This window comes from Pimephales promelas, chromosome 25 (genome assembly GCF_988280905.1).
Source record: "Pimephales promelas chromosome 25, fPimPro1.hap1.1, whole genome shotgun sequence".
Taxonomy (NCBI): Eukaryota; Metazoa; Chordata; class Actinopteri; order Cypriniformes; family Leuciscidae; genus Pimephales; species Pimephales promelas.
In genome coordinates, this window is record NC_142793.1 from 22087804 (window position 1) to 22104813 (window position 17010).

General features: G+C 37.0%; 3 protein-coding genes and 1 long non-coding RNA gene across 7 annotated transcripts in view; 1 reads left to right on the top strand and 3 right to left on the bottom strand.

The window, feature by feature from the left end:
• Positions 1-483: 483 nt before the first annotated feature.
• On the bottom strand, positions 484-5909 carry cops2 (COP9 signalosome subunit 2). 2 transcript variants are annotated; one of them, XM_039695148.2, is made up of 14 exons: positions 5784-5909; positions 5097-5210; positions 4931-5008; positions 4669-4794; positions 4038-4088; positions 3689-3778; positions 3409-3486; positions 3133-3307; positions 2190-2368; positions 1859-1911; positions 1655-1752; positions 1487-1569; positions 1351-1409; positions 484-1227 (listed from the first exon to the last, which is right to left on the bottom strand). In XM_039695148.2, exons 1-14 carry the CDS (start codon positions 5835-5837, stop codon positions 1083-1085), a joined length of 1383 nt encoding a protein of 460 aa, XP_039551082.1. In that variant the 5' UTR covers positions 5838-5909; the 3' UTR covers positions 484-1082. The 2 variants fall into 2 exon arrangements, with proteins under 2 accessions (XP_039551082.1, XP_039551083.1); XM_039695149.2 differs by lacking the exon at positions 4038-4088.
• Positions 5910-5941: 32 nt separating this feature from the next.
• On the top strand, positions 5942-11202 carry galk2 (galactokinase 2). Its single transcript, XM_039695147.2, has 10 exons — positions 5942-6158; positions 6310-6398; positions 6484-6607; positions 7018-7108; positions 7193-7339; positions 7428-7526; positions 8179-8331; positions 8773-8983; positions 9706-9907; positions 10702-11202. Exons 1-10 carry the CDS (start codon positions 6109-6111, stop codon positions 10907-10909), a joined length of 1374 nt encoding a protein of 457 aa, XP_039551081.2. The 5' UTR covers positions 5942-6108; the 3' UTR covers positions 10910-11202.
• LOC148965087 (uncharacterized) lies at positions 7371-8816 on the bottom strand. 2 transcript variants are annotated; one of them, XR_016150773.1, is made up of 4 exons: positions 8695-8816; positions 8469-8579; positions 8154-8344; positions 7371-7508 (listed from the first exon to the last, which is right to left on the bottom strand). It is a non-coding gene; the product is annotated as an uncharacterized LOC148965087 (long non-coding RNA). The 2 variants fall into 2 exon arrangements; XR_016150772.1 differs by having other exon boundaries at positions 8469-8777.
• Positions 11203-11589: 387 nt separating the features above from the next.
• Positions 11590-17010, bottom strand: part of atp8b4 (ATPase phospholipid transporting 8B4) — a 31191-nt gene continuing 25770 nt past the window's right edge. For both annotated transcript variants that reach the window (XM_039695144.2, XM_039695145.2), the window contains 7 exons: positions 17004-17010; positions 15548-15771; positions 15387-15470; positions 15044-15289; positions 14161-14299; positions 13738-13868; positions 11590-13142 (listed from right to left, as the gene is read on the bottom strand). The exon at positions 17004-17010 is cut by the window's right edge and continues 177 nt beyond it. In XM_039695144.2, the coding sequence (XP_039551078.2) occupies positions 12816-13142; positions 13738-13868; positions 14161-14299; positions 15044-15289; positions 15387-15470; positions 15548-15771; positions 17004-17010 (1158 nt within the window). In that variant the 3' untranslated portion in view covers positions 11590-12815. The remainder of the gene's footprint in view (positions 13143-13737; positions 13869-14160; positions 14300-15043; positions 15290-15386; positions 15471-15547; positions 15772-17003) is intronic.

Here is a 17010-nt window from a genome sequence, read left to right on the forward strand (position 1 = left end):
TGGAGAATTAACATAATTGCTGCGCAGTCATGTGATTTAGTCAGCATGATTAACATGATAAAAGCGATAGTTGTAATAATAACATTAGTACATAATTTTTAAGTTGCATAAAAAATTTAAGTTCCAAAAAAATTATATAGATTTATATACATTTGGTTTGTATATGTATATTTTATTTATATCATTTATATTAAATATTGTTTACATAACACGTGGTTTAAAATATAAGTTTTATTGTTAAATCTTTAAACATAAATGTATGCCCCATTGTTGTTAATGGGATTGGTTACCGCCGAGGACTTTTGGCCGTATAACTTATCCATGATATTTTTCGTGATCTGATTAATATTCAGGTTTTTTGTTGTTTTTGTTGTAATCAGTTGAAATATAGTCTCTGTGAAAGCTGTATAATGTTGGTCTGCATTATTGAGATAAACTTCATTGCTATCATCACACATCAAATCATAAACCATTCCAGACACATTTTCCGCTGAAGCAACAAATGCATTCTTTATTTTTGTTGTTGAAAAGTGAAACAGAAGAGCTCAGGCAGCATTAAAGTTTCAACAGATCTGTAAAGTTTGGTGAGGAATTCTAGCAATGACGGCACTTTCGATACGCATGTGCTGCGGTGCAACATCATAAAACTCAACTGAATCTTATGCAAACCAAGTAAAACATGCTGACTCTAACAAGAGACAGACAGAGTTCAACAGATAAATGACTCAATTTCACACAGCACGTCTTCACGCTTTCCATTTTAGACAAACAATTTAAAATGTCTGCCAATATGTGTTATTGAAATAGTATTTTTTCCAGGTGATGCAAACATATTCATATTAGAGACCTAACAAATCAGCACAGCAGACATCCTGTGGCAACTTCTGCTTTGTTAGGGACATTTAAAACTGACTTAAGTGACTACAGCTGTAAAAATACAAACTAGCCAAATTACGCTCCCGCTTCAAGTCAATCTGTGATCGGGGGAGTAAAGGGCTTGAAAGTAGTTAATGTCACTGACAGCCTCGAATGGACCGGCTGCCTGATGGGTGTATTAGTTCTCCGCGATCGCCAGTGTCGAATCAAGCCAGTTTGCTCACAATGGCCTGGTTGAGAGAGTTCAGCTGATTGGTCCATCTGTCCAGAGCGGTGTATCTGGCTCCGCCTCTTTTCTGGTGATCGAGCTCCAACAGCTGATTGACCTGGTCAATTCTACCGTTGATTGTGCTGAAAGACGTACAACATCAGATTCATCTATAGTATAGATATATTTGCATTGAAAGAGTACAAAAAAACATTTGTACATTTTTTTTTTAAAATAATCTATATTAAAAATTAGATTAAACTTACTTGTCTAAAATACACTGCACAAGCAAGCTTTCCACATCTGAAACATCAATATTCAATTCCTAAAGAAAAACAGGGACATGAAAGCATGTTATAATAATACATTTACTATAATAACTAGAATTTAATATAGATTTACCTTTGAAATAAATGGTATGTGTATCCTAGTGTAAGGCTTAATCAATTTGATGAGCACTTGCGTTCTTATGTTCCGTAACAATTCTGAAGGGAAAAGGAAAAATAAAAATATGAGATTTATGAAATAAGTAGAATATGTACAAGGAAGCCAAAAGCCACCCAAACTGACCCTCAATATGTTCTCTGATGAAGGGGTCGTCCATTATGTTGCTGTGATTCGTCTTTAGGATTTTCTCAAATTCTGTGATGTCATTGTTCTGGTAGGAACTAGACAAATTACAAGCAATTAATGCCATAAAATGAATCCATTCGGATCATAAAAATTGAGTTAAATAGAAGAGGATAAATGAAAAGTGTTATTGTGCACACTTACCTTACTAGGTTTGTCATTGCCAGGATTTCTGGATCATTTTTGTAAGGTTTTGCCTAGTCACAGAGCAACATGGGAATAATTAGTTTTTTGTTTTTGTTATTTTAGACCACAAAATTTGACCTTCTATGACCAGGCCAAGATAGAATCTGCACTGATAAGTTGCTTTACAAGTTGAAATGCTAAGTGAAACATACTTGTTGGTCAATGAAAGCAAATACACCAAAACATTTAATAAATGAACATGCAATGATGAAGAATGAGTAGAATTGTGTAATTGATGGTTCTGCTGAACTTTCCGATGGTGGGTCTGAGCATGACTGCCACCTTATACCTCTTGAGAATCGAATGGGTTGATTCCAGACTTCATCAGCATGTTGGCCAAGACCAGGTACTTCAGACAAGTGGTTCGTCTGGGGCTTCCAGACTCGTCATAGTTTTTGAATGCCTCGAAAAAGTCTGTATGTGCCTTCTCGAACTCGCCCTCCCTCAGGTGCATTTTACCACCACATTCTAAAGAAAACAGGTCACAAGTCAATGAAAATTAGTGGACTTTACAACTTTACACCATAAACAAAAGACACTGTCCAGTTAAACACACAAAATAAATAAAAAAACTAGCCAAATTGGTTTCGTCCTTCAAAATAAACTGAATAAATGCTTATTATACACAAAACAAAAAGTAAACTTTCCAAACAAACATCCCAATTGTACACTAAACTAAACTTTCCAATTGTCCATTAAAAAATAAATTATATATATATATATATATATATATATATATATATATATATATATAAATATGAAAAGTTCAGATGCAAAAGCCTCTAAATGCCATTTGAAATTTTCTTCTTTAATGATGATTTTTATCAAACTTGTATATTTAAGTTCAGTAATTTCACTTAAATAACAATTAACAGGTAATTATCATTGCCATTTAAGTGAAATCACTGAACTTAAATATACAAGCTTGATAAAAATGATCATTCTAGAAGAAAATTTCAAACGGCACTTAGAGGCTTTTGCATCTGAACTCTTTATATATATATATATATATATATAATATATTAATATATATATTTAAAAATATATATATTATATTGGGGGGTTTTAAAACTAGAGTGTAAAAACACCCATCAGAGCAGCACCCAATACCTGGCTAAACCAACCACATCAGCTGTGATCTGCACCAGACATGGGCAGAACGACATCTGAGATTACAACAGACTCTAAGAAGAATCTTTGGTATTAAAATAGACTAAAAATGTGTAAAATACCTCTGATGACTCCCATGATGAGTGGGTGTGGGATGGCTGATTTGATGTGTAATGACTGCTCATAGAGGGCCTTTAGCTTCTTGTTGTTTTTCTGTGCCGTATACATCTGAATCTCCAAAGCATAGATCTCCAACAGCTGAGTGCCCTTCTTCAAGTCGTCCTCTCCGTCATCCGTCTAATTAAGAACATCGATCAGGTTCAGGACAGCACATTAGACATTTGAAGATATCGACAGTTTGGTTTTCTCATTTATGCGACACGGATCATTTACGCTACCTGACATGACTGGTGTAATTGCCTGAGGATTTTCTGAAGCTTTCCAAACTCTTCTCTTTCCAGGTACAACTTTCCCAACTACATGAAACAGAGGAGCAGAAGTTAGCAGTATTCTTGAATTACACATCCTTTCTGCAGTTTGCTGGTCAATTGCACTGCATTGACACAATTATATATATTGAGATTGATAAGTCATTTATACTGTGCATATTATTGTTCTTGTATATCTGTAATATAAAACAGATCATCTAAATACACAATGCACTGCCACAGCACAAACCTTGGTGTTAGTTTTAAACCAAAGTCTGTCATTTTTGGCATCTTTTAAAGCATCCAGTGTGGTCTCATAAAACTCTTGAAGCAAGTCCATCTGGAAAAAAAGGTAAATAGATAAATATTACTTTTTTATCTTTAATAACATAATGAACTTAAATTTTATATATAAAGTGTGTGTGTATTAGGGCTGTCACGATATCAGTTTTAACAGAATTTTTTTTAAATTCGAGTAACGCTATACTATTCTACAGAAACCTTTTTTTTAAAAAATGTTATCTGTCAAATTCATCTTTAGTTTGTATATTTCATGTTTTGCTTTCTTTTTTTAGCTAATGAATCACAACATTACATACAACAATTACAACAACTGAGACTCTGGCTTTCTCTGGCTTCTTTGACACTGCCTAAGAAATAGGAGACAGAAAGAGAAAATACTGTCAAGTTCAACAGTATTATAAATGAGTTTTAAACACAACTTATAGCTTAACTTAAACTTATACAAAAATTTAAATACATAGTCCACGAAGCCTATGGACTTCAAACATGGTAGACTATTTGAAAGTGTTTACAGAGAAATTGATTGTTGTCATATTGCCAGAATTTCTTAAAACAATGATAAAATTGATTCTGATATCTAGAGAACATTTTTGAGAGATGCTATATTATTTCATTGAGAGGAGATGAAATGCTAACCGTTTTTAGCGTAGCACAGCGTCAAAATATAATTCTGCTTTATGACAGATGGCAGCGTAACACCTATTGTACTTTGGATGCTGACCCTGGATTATTTACGTGTCTTTTTATCATATGTGTATTATTCGTTTTAAATATTGCGGTTATCGAGATATATTGTCACGCCCTTAATTAACACAATTTTGATATTTCATGGTTTGAATTTCACGGTTATTGTCAATGCCGGATATCGTGACACCCCTGATATATACATATATTACTGAACACAGGAGAATAAAATGTATTAAATACCTGTTTGGAGGTTGAGATATAATCTAGAATAGAGTTGATGGATTTCTCAGAGTAATTTCTAGTGACAGCACTCCTAATATACGTCAAAAGCTGTTTGTACCGGTTCATCATTTCAGGAAAATTTGTCTGTAAAAAATAAGAATAAGATTTTTTATAGTACATCAACATATTTTTGCTAAAAACAACATTTAAGACAATACAGGATAATAAGAAAAAGATTTAGAAATATTACACAATATATTATGCTACTATTATTACACACCAGTTTGAAGTTGATCTTAATCATCTGTTTCAGTGCTTTAAAGCCCCATTCTCCTTTCTCACCCTCCAGTTCCAGCACCTGCAAAACAGAAAATAGTGATTATCTATTATCTATCTATTACCTATTCAAAGTTACAGTACAGATGCTGAAATGGAAAGTGTCTAACCTTCTGAAAGCTGCTCAGAGCCGCTTTAGGATCATCTTCTTTGAGGGCTTTAGAGTTGTAGTACTGATTCTCCAAATCAACATTGGGCTCAGAGTTGCTGTCCTCAGAGTATTCCTGAAGTGAAAGCAAACAAATGGTATTTGTAACGTTAATTACAGTTAAAGGATCATTTAATCATAAAGTCTTTGCATGAAAGAAACATCTTGAAGGATATTGAACAGGGTAATGGTGCATGATTGTTGTGATTATGCCAACAGCATGACAACAGTTACGTTAAGATTATTTACAACTGTACATATAATATACATGTATACGTAATAATCAATCTGACAACAAACTGAAATCAGATATCATGCAGTTTCATAACTAGCAACACATTAGCTATAATTTAGTCAACTTCACATGAGTTTGCAAGTTATCAATAGATACATAAGAGATTCGACATCAGAAATCAGGTTTGTAAATACATCGCAATTCTTACGAAACTTCAAATAAACAAACTAAAAGAAGACTGTCATATTTGTTGACTTATTCTTTGCAGTATTAGCAAACTAGCCACCTGCTAAACAACACCATTGCGAAATGAAGTCCCTATTAACACGCTAAACAACATTTACTGATGTCGCTACATTTGCTTAGCATTGAATTACATGCATTTAAAGTTCAGTTTATTTTAGACAGTCGTACCAAGTCATAATCCTCTTCATCATCGCACATGAAATCATCTTCCATGTCAGACATTTTGACCGGAGAGAGAGACTCTTACCCACAATGCTCACGGGCAAAGCGTTATGATGACATCACGCCGCGCGTTCTGTACGGTGCGCGCGCAGCTCCGATTCCTTCCGAGTGTTTCCGAATCCAGTTTGAGAGACTCGTGTGAGTTTCTTCCGTGTTGTTTTGGTTTTAGACGCATGATTCCGGGTATGACAGTCAGCTGACAGCATTTGTACGGTGTCAGTCCACTCCTATAGAGTGTACTTACTGTAAAACAAAGATTAAAAACAGCACAATGGCCACAATTCCACCGAAAATCAAGGTGCAGCTCAGTGGAAATGAAAGGTAACGTTAAGTTGCGACTGTTCGGGACACTTCGTGCAGCTATTCGGAAAACTTCGATTGTGAATGAATGGAGTCCACTTTTAACTTTCTTGTTTGTTTTTTTTGTTTGGGTTAGAACGGTTAGACATACACTTTCCCCTCTTTTTGTTAGGTTGCAGAAACTGAAAGAAGCTTTTCATGGAAAGTATGGACAAATGCCTCTCTTCTACGCTCGTGCTCCAGGGAGGGTGAATTTGATTGGTGGGTTGCAACTAGCAGTGTGTAAACATAACGAATCCCATCAGCACTGCGTTTTATGTTTTATCATAAATCTTATCATTTCCAGGTGAGCATATTGATTATTGTGGCTATGCTGTCCTTCCAATGGCAATAGAGCAGAATATTCTTGCTGCAGTTTCTGTCAGTGACTCCCAAACAATCCAGCTGACCAACACTGACCCCAAATACAAGTGAGTAACAATCTTTAATTGGTCACATTTTGTCATTATTAATTAATTAATTAATTAATTAATTCAAATAATCATTTGCTTAGTTATTTACTCACTTCATTCATTCACTCACTCATCCCTTATTTACTCATTCACTCACTCATTTATTTATTAATTCACTTCATGCATCATTCACTCACTCATTAATTAATTCACACATCAATTCACTCACTCATTCACTTTTTAAATTAATTTGCTCATTCATTAATTCACTAACCCATTCATTATTCATTCATTCACACACTCACTCGCTAATTCATTATTAATAATTAATTCACTCACTCACTTACTCATTGACTTCATTTATTAACTCAGACATCCATTCATTCTTTACTCACTCATTCACTCACTTATTTCTTTCCTTCTCACAGGGATTTCACTGTGTCTGTTGATGGCATCACTATTGACAGAGAGAATCCTCAATGGTATTATTACTTCCTTTGTGGAGTGAGAGGAATCCAGGTGGGGTGTTTAATGACACACACAATGCATGTTTGCATTATCTCATTATAATCAGTCATTTGACCCTTGCCCATGTGTATGCAGGAGCACTTGAGCTTGTCTTCATTGGCAGGGATGTGTTGTGTGGTAGACGGGACCGTCCCGCCCAGCTCAGGGCTGTCCAGCTCCAGTGCCCTGGTGTGCTGTGCAGGTCTGGTCACCATGGAGGCCAATCAGAAGTCTCTTTCTAAGGTAGTCCTTAATGTAAATCCTCAAATCTGCATTACATACAACTGCTGCTTGTCATACTGTAGATGTGCTCGCTTTGATTTCACTGCAGGTGACTCTCGCAGAGACGTGTGCCAAGTGTGAGCGTTATATTGGCACTGAGGGGGGAGGGATGGATCAGTCCATTTCTTTCCTGGGCGAAGAGGGAACAGTAAGCCATGTGTATTTCATATTTGTTCTAACAATATATGTGGTATTTGATTTATTTTTGAAGGGTGGATGCTATTTTTTTTTTTGTGTATATGATCAAATTTTGCTTTTTTAAATACAATAAAAAATGCAATTCATACAGTGATCGAATATACCTTTTTTTATATAATGAATATGTTAAAATTCATCAAATTAATTTTGATATTTTTTGGGGTGCCCGGGTGTCAACTTGATATTATAATGAAGACAAAATGCCTCATTAAAATGATTTTTAAGCTGTTACTTGTTAAAAATGTCATATAGTACAACGACCCAAATAACTTGGCATTTATAAATGGAAAATCCATGATATTTGTAAAAAAAAAAAAAAAGGTTTTACTTTGAAAAAAGATATATTTAAAGGTTTAAGGAAAATGTGTTATTTTATTTGATTATTTTTGGTTACATCATTTTGAAAATTGTATACAAGTTATTTTTTTACCATACAAAACCAACATGAATACAAAGAGTACATTTCTAAGGCACTTGTTTTAATGTAGTGTTTTCTTTAAACCTCTTATTTGTTATTGACCCATTGACATTTTTAACACTATGCATTTACATTACAAATATGTTTATGAGGATTTACCTTGATTTGACTTTTTTCCCTCAAGGCAAAGCTGATCGAGTTCAACCCGCTGCGAGCCACAGACGTGAGCTTGCCCGACGGGGCATTCTTTGTAATCGCCAACTGTTGTGTGGAGATGAACAAGGCGGCGTCATCTCACTTCAACATGAGGGTGGTGGAGTGCCGCATTGCCACAAAGGTCAGAGATGCTTCTAGAATGATAGTTTAAAAAAAGTCTTTGTAATAAGATTTTTTTTGCAAGTTGACCAAAAAGTACACTACATTTAAAGGGATACTCCACTGTTATTCACTTAACTAAGAGGAGTTGATACATACCTCTGTCGTCTCAATCGCTCTGGCGCACGAGACACTTTGATAGCACTTAACTAGCCCAGTTCATTCAACATGGGCCAAGCAGAGAAGCGACCAAACACCTCCATGTTTTCCCTATTTAAATACAGTTACACGAGTAGTGTAAATCGACCTAGGACGGTGACACAAAATAAAACGTTGCGCTTTTCTAAGCGTGTAAAGTGGATAACTATATTGTATGGTGGAATACCATAGCAGTGCTTGGGAGCACTTCCCATCCTAAATTCCGACATTTGCATGAGTATATTGAAGGTGAGCATGTGTGCAGATGCTGGCTAAAGCGCGAGGTGTGGCCTGGCAGCATCTGCTGAAGCTGGGGGATCTGCAGAAGGAGCTGCGGGCGAGTCTGGAGGAGATGCTGGAGCTGCTGGAGGAGGCGCTTCACCCCGAGCCGTACAGCAGAGAGGAGATCTGCAGGACTCTGGGTATCAGCGCAGAACATCTGGATCAAAACATCCTCAGCGCCAACACACAACATGGTGAGAGAACAGGAGGAGCTCAAAATCTGTTCTTACTGGGAAAATAATCATACATTTTCTGGTAATGTTTTTGTAATACATTTAAATATATTGCTTCTATAGATATGATCTACTCTCATATACTGTTCGAATACTGTTCGTTTTCTCACACAAACCGCTCGTTTCGTGTCTTAGGCCGTCAATGTGTACTTACATTTACGAGTCATTAAATCATCATTAAATTGGACTTCTCTGTGCATGCTTTTTGAGGTGGTGACCATAGACCTCCATTATATGACTGAACGGTTTGATCTAAAAATATCAAAATTGAAAATACTGTGGAAACAAAGACACCGACATCTTGGATGCCCTTGAGTCACAGTCTTGTACCTTTTGTCTTATTTTTCGGGAACACTTTATAATACGGTTCATTAGGTAATGTATTAACTAAAATTATCCAACCATGAGCAATATATTTGTTACTGTGTTTGTTAATGTTAGAAAATAAAAATACAGCTGTTCATTTTTTTTTTTCATTTTAGTTCACAGTGCATTAATGTTAACAAGACTGTATTATAATATATATAACAACAAGTATTAGTAAATGTTGAAATTAACATTAACAAGATTAATTAATGCTGTATGCATGCAGTTCATTATTAGTTCATGTAGTTATTGTAAAGTGTTACCAATATTATATATTATGTCATTTCGCTCTACATCCTCTTCTGTTTGTTCCTCAGCGACTCAGTTTAAACTGTACCAGCGCGCCAGACACGTGTACGGCGAGGCGGCCCGCGTCCTACAGTTTAAGGCTGTGTGCGACTCTTCCCCTGCCAACGCCATCGCTCAGCTGGGCGAGCTGATGAACCGAAGCCACGCCAGCTGCAGAGACCTGTACGAGTGCAGCTGCCCCGAGCTGGACCAGCTGGTGGACATCTGTCTGTGAGTTAGAGCGCAGTCAGCTGACCATCATGTTATCACACATTATACTCTTACAGTGGAAAACATGTCTGTGTTAGCATGCATTGGGGTTTTTGTTTTATTTTCACATACACTACTGGTCAAAAGTTTGGAATATTTCTTGTTTGTGTTTTTGAAAGTATCTTCTGCTCATCAGAGCCACATTTATTTGAGCAAAATATTATTACAATTTAAAACAAATATTTCCTATTTTACTACATTTTAAAATGTAATTTATTCCTGTGATGCAAAGCTGCCATTACAGTTTAAATGGATAGTTAAAACCTGATACAATATCATTAAAACTTTTGGGGTATGTTGGATTCATAAATGTTTTCCACAAAAATATGAAGCAGCACAACTGTTTTAAACACTGATTATAATATTAAGAAAATGTATTGAGCATAAATCATCATATTAGACTGATTTCTGAAGGGTCATGTGACACTCTAGACTGGAGGAATGATGCGGAAAATTCAGCTTTTATCACAGTTATAAATTACATTTTGAAACATTTGAAAAGTTTTAAACAGTAAATATTTTTTATATGCAATTATTTTATACTTTTTGTATAATAAAATTATTGCTGGCTGTTTTTTTACTGTACTTTATTCAAATACATTATTCATTAAAATCTTAACGAATCTGAGTTAATTCACTTTTGACCTGTAGCGTATTTCTTTTATTTGACGCCAAACGAGTCACAAACTACAGGAAATTGCTCGAGTCTGTCTAATGAATTGTAGTTTTATCGAAACCTCTTCCTCTCTTCGCAGGCAGGCGGGCGCCGTGGGGTCGAGGTTGACCGGAGCAGGATGGGGAGGTTGCACGGTTTCCATGGTACCCGGGGAAAAGATAGATTCTTTTCTCCAAACCGTGAGTGCGCGTTATTACAAGCCTGACGCCCGTCGAGCCGCTCTGGAAAAGCAGAGTTTATTTGTAACAAAGCCGGGAGGAGGGGCGGCAATTTTCATAGAGGAATGAAAAGTAGCAGGGCTATGTTCTGTCTTTTTAGCTACACAATCAAGCCTGTGGCCTCAGAAAGAGGAGGGGTTGCGTGTAATGGCGAATTTGATGAAAGGGAAACTGACTTTATAAACTCTGAATGAGCATTTTCACTCTGTATGTTTTGAAAGAATGAAGAAATCAGTGATCATTTTATTTTATACCCAGTTCGAGGTTCTCAGGGCACTAGTAAAGAAGAATTGCTCTATACATTCCTACTTTGAAAGCGTTCAAGGTCAATATTCAACATTCAATAAAAACATTTCAATGTTTCCGACTCTCATCATTACTTTTTTCATTTAATAATAAACATGTCATTAGTGGTGTTTACTACGGTTGCAATAAGCATCACTATTACTGTTGCTCATGCTTGCGTTTAGTATTGTGTAATTATTACACTTAAGGTGCTTTTAGATTTACCGTTATTTCACAGGCGAAACAATTTCAGCAAGAATCTACGTAACGCGACAGTGAATTTTGCGTGAGGCGTTGACAATAGACTATTTACATTTTTTGCTCGTAAAATTTCCCCCTGCACCTTTAGACACATACTGCATCATAGGAGAACATCATAGCAACCCCCCGGCAACCACTCAACAACCCACAGCACTTGAGTAAAAAACTCAAACAATTGTTATATGAAACAGGAAGGCAAACAATCCATTTTTAAATAAATTAAACAATGGCCATTTAATGCATATCATGTAAAAAAATTACAATGAAGTGTATAAAAATCCATGCATTTAAATAAAACCAATAAACAATCTGCATGGTCTGTTGACAAAATCTTATACATTCGATATATATATTTAACATAACGTCAACTGTACACTCATAAAAAAGAAAAATGTTGCACGACGCCCCTCGTCAAATAAATTATTTAAAAAAATATTATCTAAGTAGGCAATGAACAGCTAATATGCTTGTGATACATTCGGAGAAAAAAAAAAAAACAGTGCCGCCGCGTTTCAAATGACAAACAGAACTGAAAGTACTTCCTTTGATGAAAGGCATGAAAAAGGCACAAAAATTCCTTCTGTAAAGGGTCCTTTGAAAGAAATGCCCACTTTATAGACCTTTGTAGGAGATAGATGTGGAATCCTAAAGTTTAATCGTGTAAATGCTTCAGTCTATCACTTGATGGAAGGCACGATGAGTTCAATAAAACTCAGTTCGCTGAGCTGCATGCAAAAGCACTAACTACGGACAAGTGAGGAACGTTTTTACACTTCCTAAGATGTTTCCTTTTTTATAAAAAGTGCTATATTTAAAACCAAATTTGGCATTTTAAAATCTTTTAAAACTCAGTTGTGAAGCCAACTTAGGTTTTACAGCCAGTGCTTTTCCTCTGAGGCATTGAGTTCACACATTCCTATTTAGTAGTGCGATTCATTTGGGTGTGCTTTAGTAAACCGAGGGTATTGAAGGAACTTCCAGGTCTTTAAACATATCCACTGCAGATGGTCTGTGTTTATAACAAAACAAGAGGTATTATTTCCCACGCTTATTCCTCACGGTATTAGTCATTTGCTGAGCGTAAACTCGTGTTTAGTATTGTGCAGGTTATAGAACTCTGGATTTAACGTTTCAGATGCCTAAAACATTCGCGAAGTCATAAAGGGAAGATCTTAGGCCTCAAAATACAAAAACATGCCTTTCTGAGAAAACGTTTGAATCGGTGAGAATACAAAAGGGATCTGAGGTTCATTTTGAAGTTCAATGAACGGGAGCCTTGTGAGACGGATGAGAGTGAAGGAAAGGCTTCATTGTGCTGGCTCTTTGGAGTCTCCTGTGCATGTGTGTCTGCCCAAAATACATTATATTTTCTTATATTAAAGACGGGCACTATTTCCTTTTCCTTCAGTAAAGAAAGAAAAACAGCCCTTTATCTGGCCTCTAAGTCTTCCACCATTACCTCTTGGCTTAGGACTTGTTCTCTCTTAAATCTAGAGGTGGTTGAGGTGGTCTCTTCCGCATTGGTGGTGTTTTGTACCAGGTTGGTGTCCGCAGGGCCTCTCGATGGTGAGGATAGTGGATACGTGGATGTAGAGGATGTTGGTACCTTCATGTTCTTGCCGGAGGTGATGAGTTCTCCGTATCCCTGCTGGTGGGCGAAAGCGTACGCCGAGCGCCGGGAACTCGTCCTGCGGACTCTCCTGAGGTTCTGCTCTTGAGGACCCTGCCGCCTAGTGGCCTGCTGAAGTAAACGCACCTGCGGGAGGGCATACGGTTTCGACAGCTCATTATGATACCCCTCAAAAGTTTGGGCTCATTAAGATTAAAAAAAAAAAAAGAAATTTATACATTTTTATTATTGTTTAAAAGTGTCAAAAACATATAACAATTCACTATTCTTTTAAACTTTTTATTCATCAAAGAACCCTGAAAACAATGTTTTATGGTTGCCACAAAAATGCTAAGCAGCACTAATGTTTTTATTATTGACAATACTAAGAAATGTTTCTTTAGCTGCAAATCATCCCATTAGTCTGATATTTAGGTCATGTGACATTGAAGACTGGAGTAGTAATGTTGAAATTTGCAGCATTGCATCACAATAAATGACATTTTTAAATATATTCAAATAGAAAACAGTTCTTTTAAATTCACAATATTGCTATTTTTATCGTATTTTGTAACAAATATATGCAGAAAAGCCTCAAAAACATTTAAAAGATCTTCAGAACCCCAAATTTTTGAACGGTTGAGAACAAATTGCATATTAATATTAAAGAACATATTAATTGTTTTTTCTTCCCACTGCTGTAAAACTCATGTATATGTATATATATATACACTACACAAACCTTGTCAGTGTGTGTGGGATAGAGGTCAGTCCTGATGAATCGGACCGCCACCATGGGCATAATACACACGACTGTGGTGAGGAGGATGACCAGCCACACAATCTTCTGATTCAGAGAGTTACGTGCGGTACCTAAAATCGAACAAAAAAAAAAATATTTAACTTCAGTAATATTTGAAAAAGCTGTTTTATTGTACACCGAATGGTCCCCCTCTCATTGAGATTATCAGTTGACGACTACTCACTAATATCTGACAATTTTGGTCGCAGAATGATCCAATCATTGATAACAAAATGCTGTGAATATGGTTTTCACAATGGAATTTACTGCAGTTTAGGAATTAAAATATATATATATATATATATATATGACTAAACAATAAAAAAATACTAACGGTATCTCTAAATGCATTAAAATTCTTACCTATGAAAGGAAACTGGTTCGGGAATATGGTAAAAATGCTGTCGCTGTGCAATGCAAAAAGGATTGCAAAGTAAACAGCTAGACTGCCCCATATAAAGAAATGGTTCACAGCGGTCCAGTAGTTGGTGTCAAGCCCAATCTGAAACAAAATGTAATATTTCAACAATTGTTAACACAAATTGTATTAAACTCTTATTTTGAATTAGTCTGAGACATAACGTGTGGGCGGAGTCAGGGACATGGCGATCAAGTTCATATGGTGCGTTCAAGTCATGTAAAGATCGTATTTACGAGTTGAACACCACCACAATGTTGTTAATACCAGTGGGAAGCTCAGGATTTTCTTGGCTAGCTAGCCCGCTCATGGTCTGCAGCTGCTGAACTGCGTTGACAATGGATACAAAAATTCGGATAATTTTTTGGCTTCAACTTCTTTTCCGTAGCGTAAACTAGCTTACGCGATACTCGTTTCCTCATCTAGAGAGAACCGAGGTTACGTTCGTTTTTCCCCATGCTATTAATATCAAACTTGTGGCCAGTGAAAATGTTGGGTGGCTAGTTAAATTGAAAAACCACTTGCCAACAGTGGCTCATGTGCAAAAAGGGTAAAGGGGTCATGAACTGGCTTTTTGTTTTTTTATATATTGTTGTCTGAGGTCAATTTATGACGTTCGTTTGGTTTTTACATTCAAAAACATCAAAATGAATAAGTAATAGGCTGTTTTCTACCCTAGTTTTGAGCGTAGCTGAAAAACGCCTGGTTTTAATGGGCATCTCGCACTGAAGACTTGGAAGTAAACGCCCACTGCTGTTTTGATTTTATTTCTGAAGTAGTTATTTTACTGAACTTGAGTTAACAAGCACAATTGTTAAATTGGCTCACCTGTATACTGACCACAATGACCAAAGAGGTTGCAATGGTGACGGCGAATGCCTGCTGATCAGAGATGTGTGCGCCGTCATCCCGCACAGCGGTCATGAAGGCTCCATATGGGATGAAGAAGAGGATAAAAGAGGTGCAGACCCCCTGCAGCGTACAGGTGAAGAACTTTCTCTTGTTGAAGAGCTGGTTAAGCTGGCCAGGTCTGTACAGGTTAGGATAGCGTAAACTGTACTGCTCGTTCACATCCTGCAAAACCAACAATCTTAATGTTAAAAGGCAAAGATTGCAATCGATCACAATCCAGCTTTCATGACCAAAAAACTGACATCATGACCAGGCGTACCTGATCAAACAGCCCCATGGCCAGAACAGGAAGTGAGGTGTAGACAATGTTGAAGAGTGTGATGAACCACTGGTCATATACTGTCTGCAATGACAAAAAATACATTTACAATCTTCAATTGAAATCATATGCGTATTTCATCCACAGGCTGAAATATTTACCTGGGCAGAGAATCCACAGAGGAACCCGTACCAGAAATGAACCAGTGTGAAGGCGAAGTTCTTGTAGAAGAAGTAACAGAGGAAGTTGCACATGCGGTGGTAGGACCAGCGCCCGTGGACGAGCAGGAGGCGCTGCAGGTAGCGGAACTGGGCAAAGGAATAGTCAGACGCCAACACCGCCTGCATGCCCTCCTGTCCGCTGATGCCCACACCAATGTGTGCCGCTGGGGGAGAGCGGACCGTACACACATCTTTACAGATCAAAAATCCCAGCATATTTCCATAGCAACCACTCTATTAGACCAGCCAGCAGTGCGTCTACATAGAATATTTCAGCCGTATGGCGCATATTACACTCACCTAAAGGATTATTAGGAACACCATACTAATACTGTGTTTGACCCCCTTTCGCCTTAATTCTACGTAGCATTGATTCAACAAGGTGCTGAAAGCATTCTTTAGAAATGTTGGCCCATATTGATAGGATAGCATCTTGATGGAGATGCACATCTAGGGCACGAAGCTCCCGTTCCACCACATCCCAAAGATGCTCTATTGGGTTGAGATCTGGTGACTGTCGGCCATTTTAGTACAGTAAACTCATTGTCATGTTCAAGAAACCAATTTGAAATGATTCGAGCTTTGTGACATGGTGCATTAGTAGCCATCAGAGTATGGGTACATGGTGGCCATAAAGGGATGGACATGGTCAGAAACAATGCTCAGGTGGGCCGTGGCATTTAAACGATGCCCAATTGGCACTAAGGGGGATAAAGTGGGCCAAGAAAACATCCATTACACCACCATCACCAGCCTGCACAGTGGTAACAAGGCATGATGGATCCATGTTTTCATTTTGTTTACGCCAAATTCTGAATCCACCATCTGAATGTCTCAACAGAAATGGAGACTCAACAGATCAGGCAACAATTTTCCAGTCTTCAACTGTCCAATTTTGGTTGTAGCCTCTTTTTCCTATTTGTAGTGGAGATGAGTGGTACCCGGTGGGGTCTTCTGCTGTTGTAGCATCCGCCTCAAGGTTGTGTGTGTTGTGGCTTCACAAATGCTTTGCTGCATACCTCGGTTGTAACGAGTGGTTGTTTCAGTCAAAGTTGCTCTTCTATCAGCTTGAATCAGTCGGCCCATTCATGCATTGAAGCAACTGCCATGTGATTGGTTGATTAGATAATTGCATTAATGAGAAATTGAACAGGTGTTCCTAATAATCCTTTTGGTGAGTGTACGTCACAAACTCCTGATCATACTGTGCATTAAGAATAAGATAGATAGATAGATAGATAGATAGATAGATAGATAGATAGATAGATAGATAGATAGATAGATAGATAGATAGATAGATAGATAGATAGATAGATAGATAGATAGATAGATAGATAGATAGGATTGGTGTTTTGGATGTATTATGGCATTGATTAGCAGTAAAATGCCGTCTTACTATTGAT

Bases quoted from the DNA above. Each gene is read 5' to 3' on its own strand.
- cops2 (XM_039695148.2), bottom strand. From the start codon at position 5,837: ATGTCTGACATGGAAGATGATTTCATGTGCGATGATGAAGAGGATTAT. The intron at 3,308-3,408 runs GTAGCGTAAATG...GTTCTTAATTAG, and splicing joins AATTACACCAGTCATGTCAG to ACGGATGACGGAGAGGACGA. The intron at 1,228-1,350 runs GTAAGTTTAATC...TACGTCTTTCAG, and splicing joins GTGCAGTGTATTTTAGACAA to CACAATCAACGGTAGAATTG.
- galk2 (XM_039695147.2), top strand. From the start codon at position 6,109: ATGGCCACAATTCCACCGAAAATCAAGGTGCAGCTCAGTGGAAATGAA. The intron at 6,159-6,309 runs GTAACGTTAAGT...TCTTTTTGTTAG, and splicing joins CAGCTCAGTGGAAATGAAAG to GTTGCAGAAACTGAAAGAAG. The intron at 7,109-7,192 runs GTGGGGTGTTTA...ATGTGTATGCAG, and splicing joins GTGGAGTGAGAGGAATCCAG to GAGCACTTGAGCTTGTCTTC.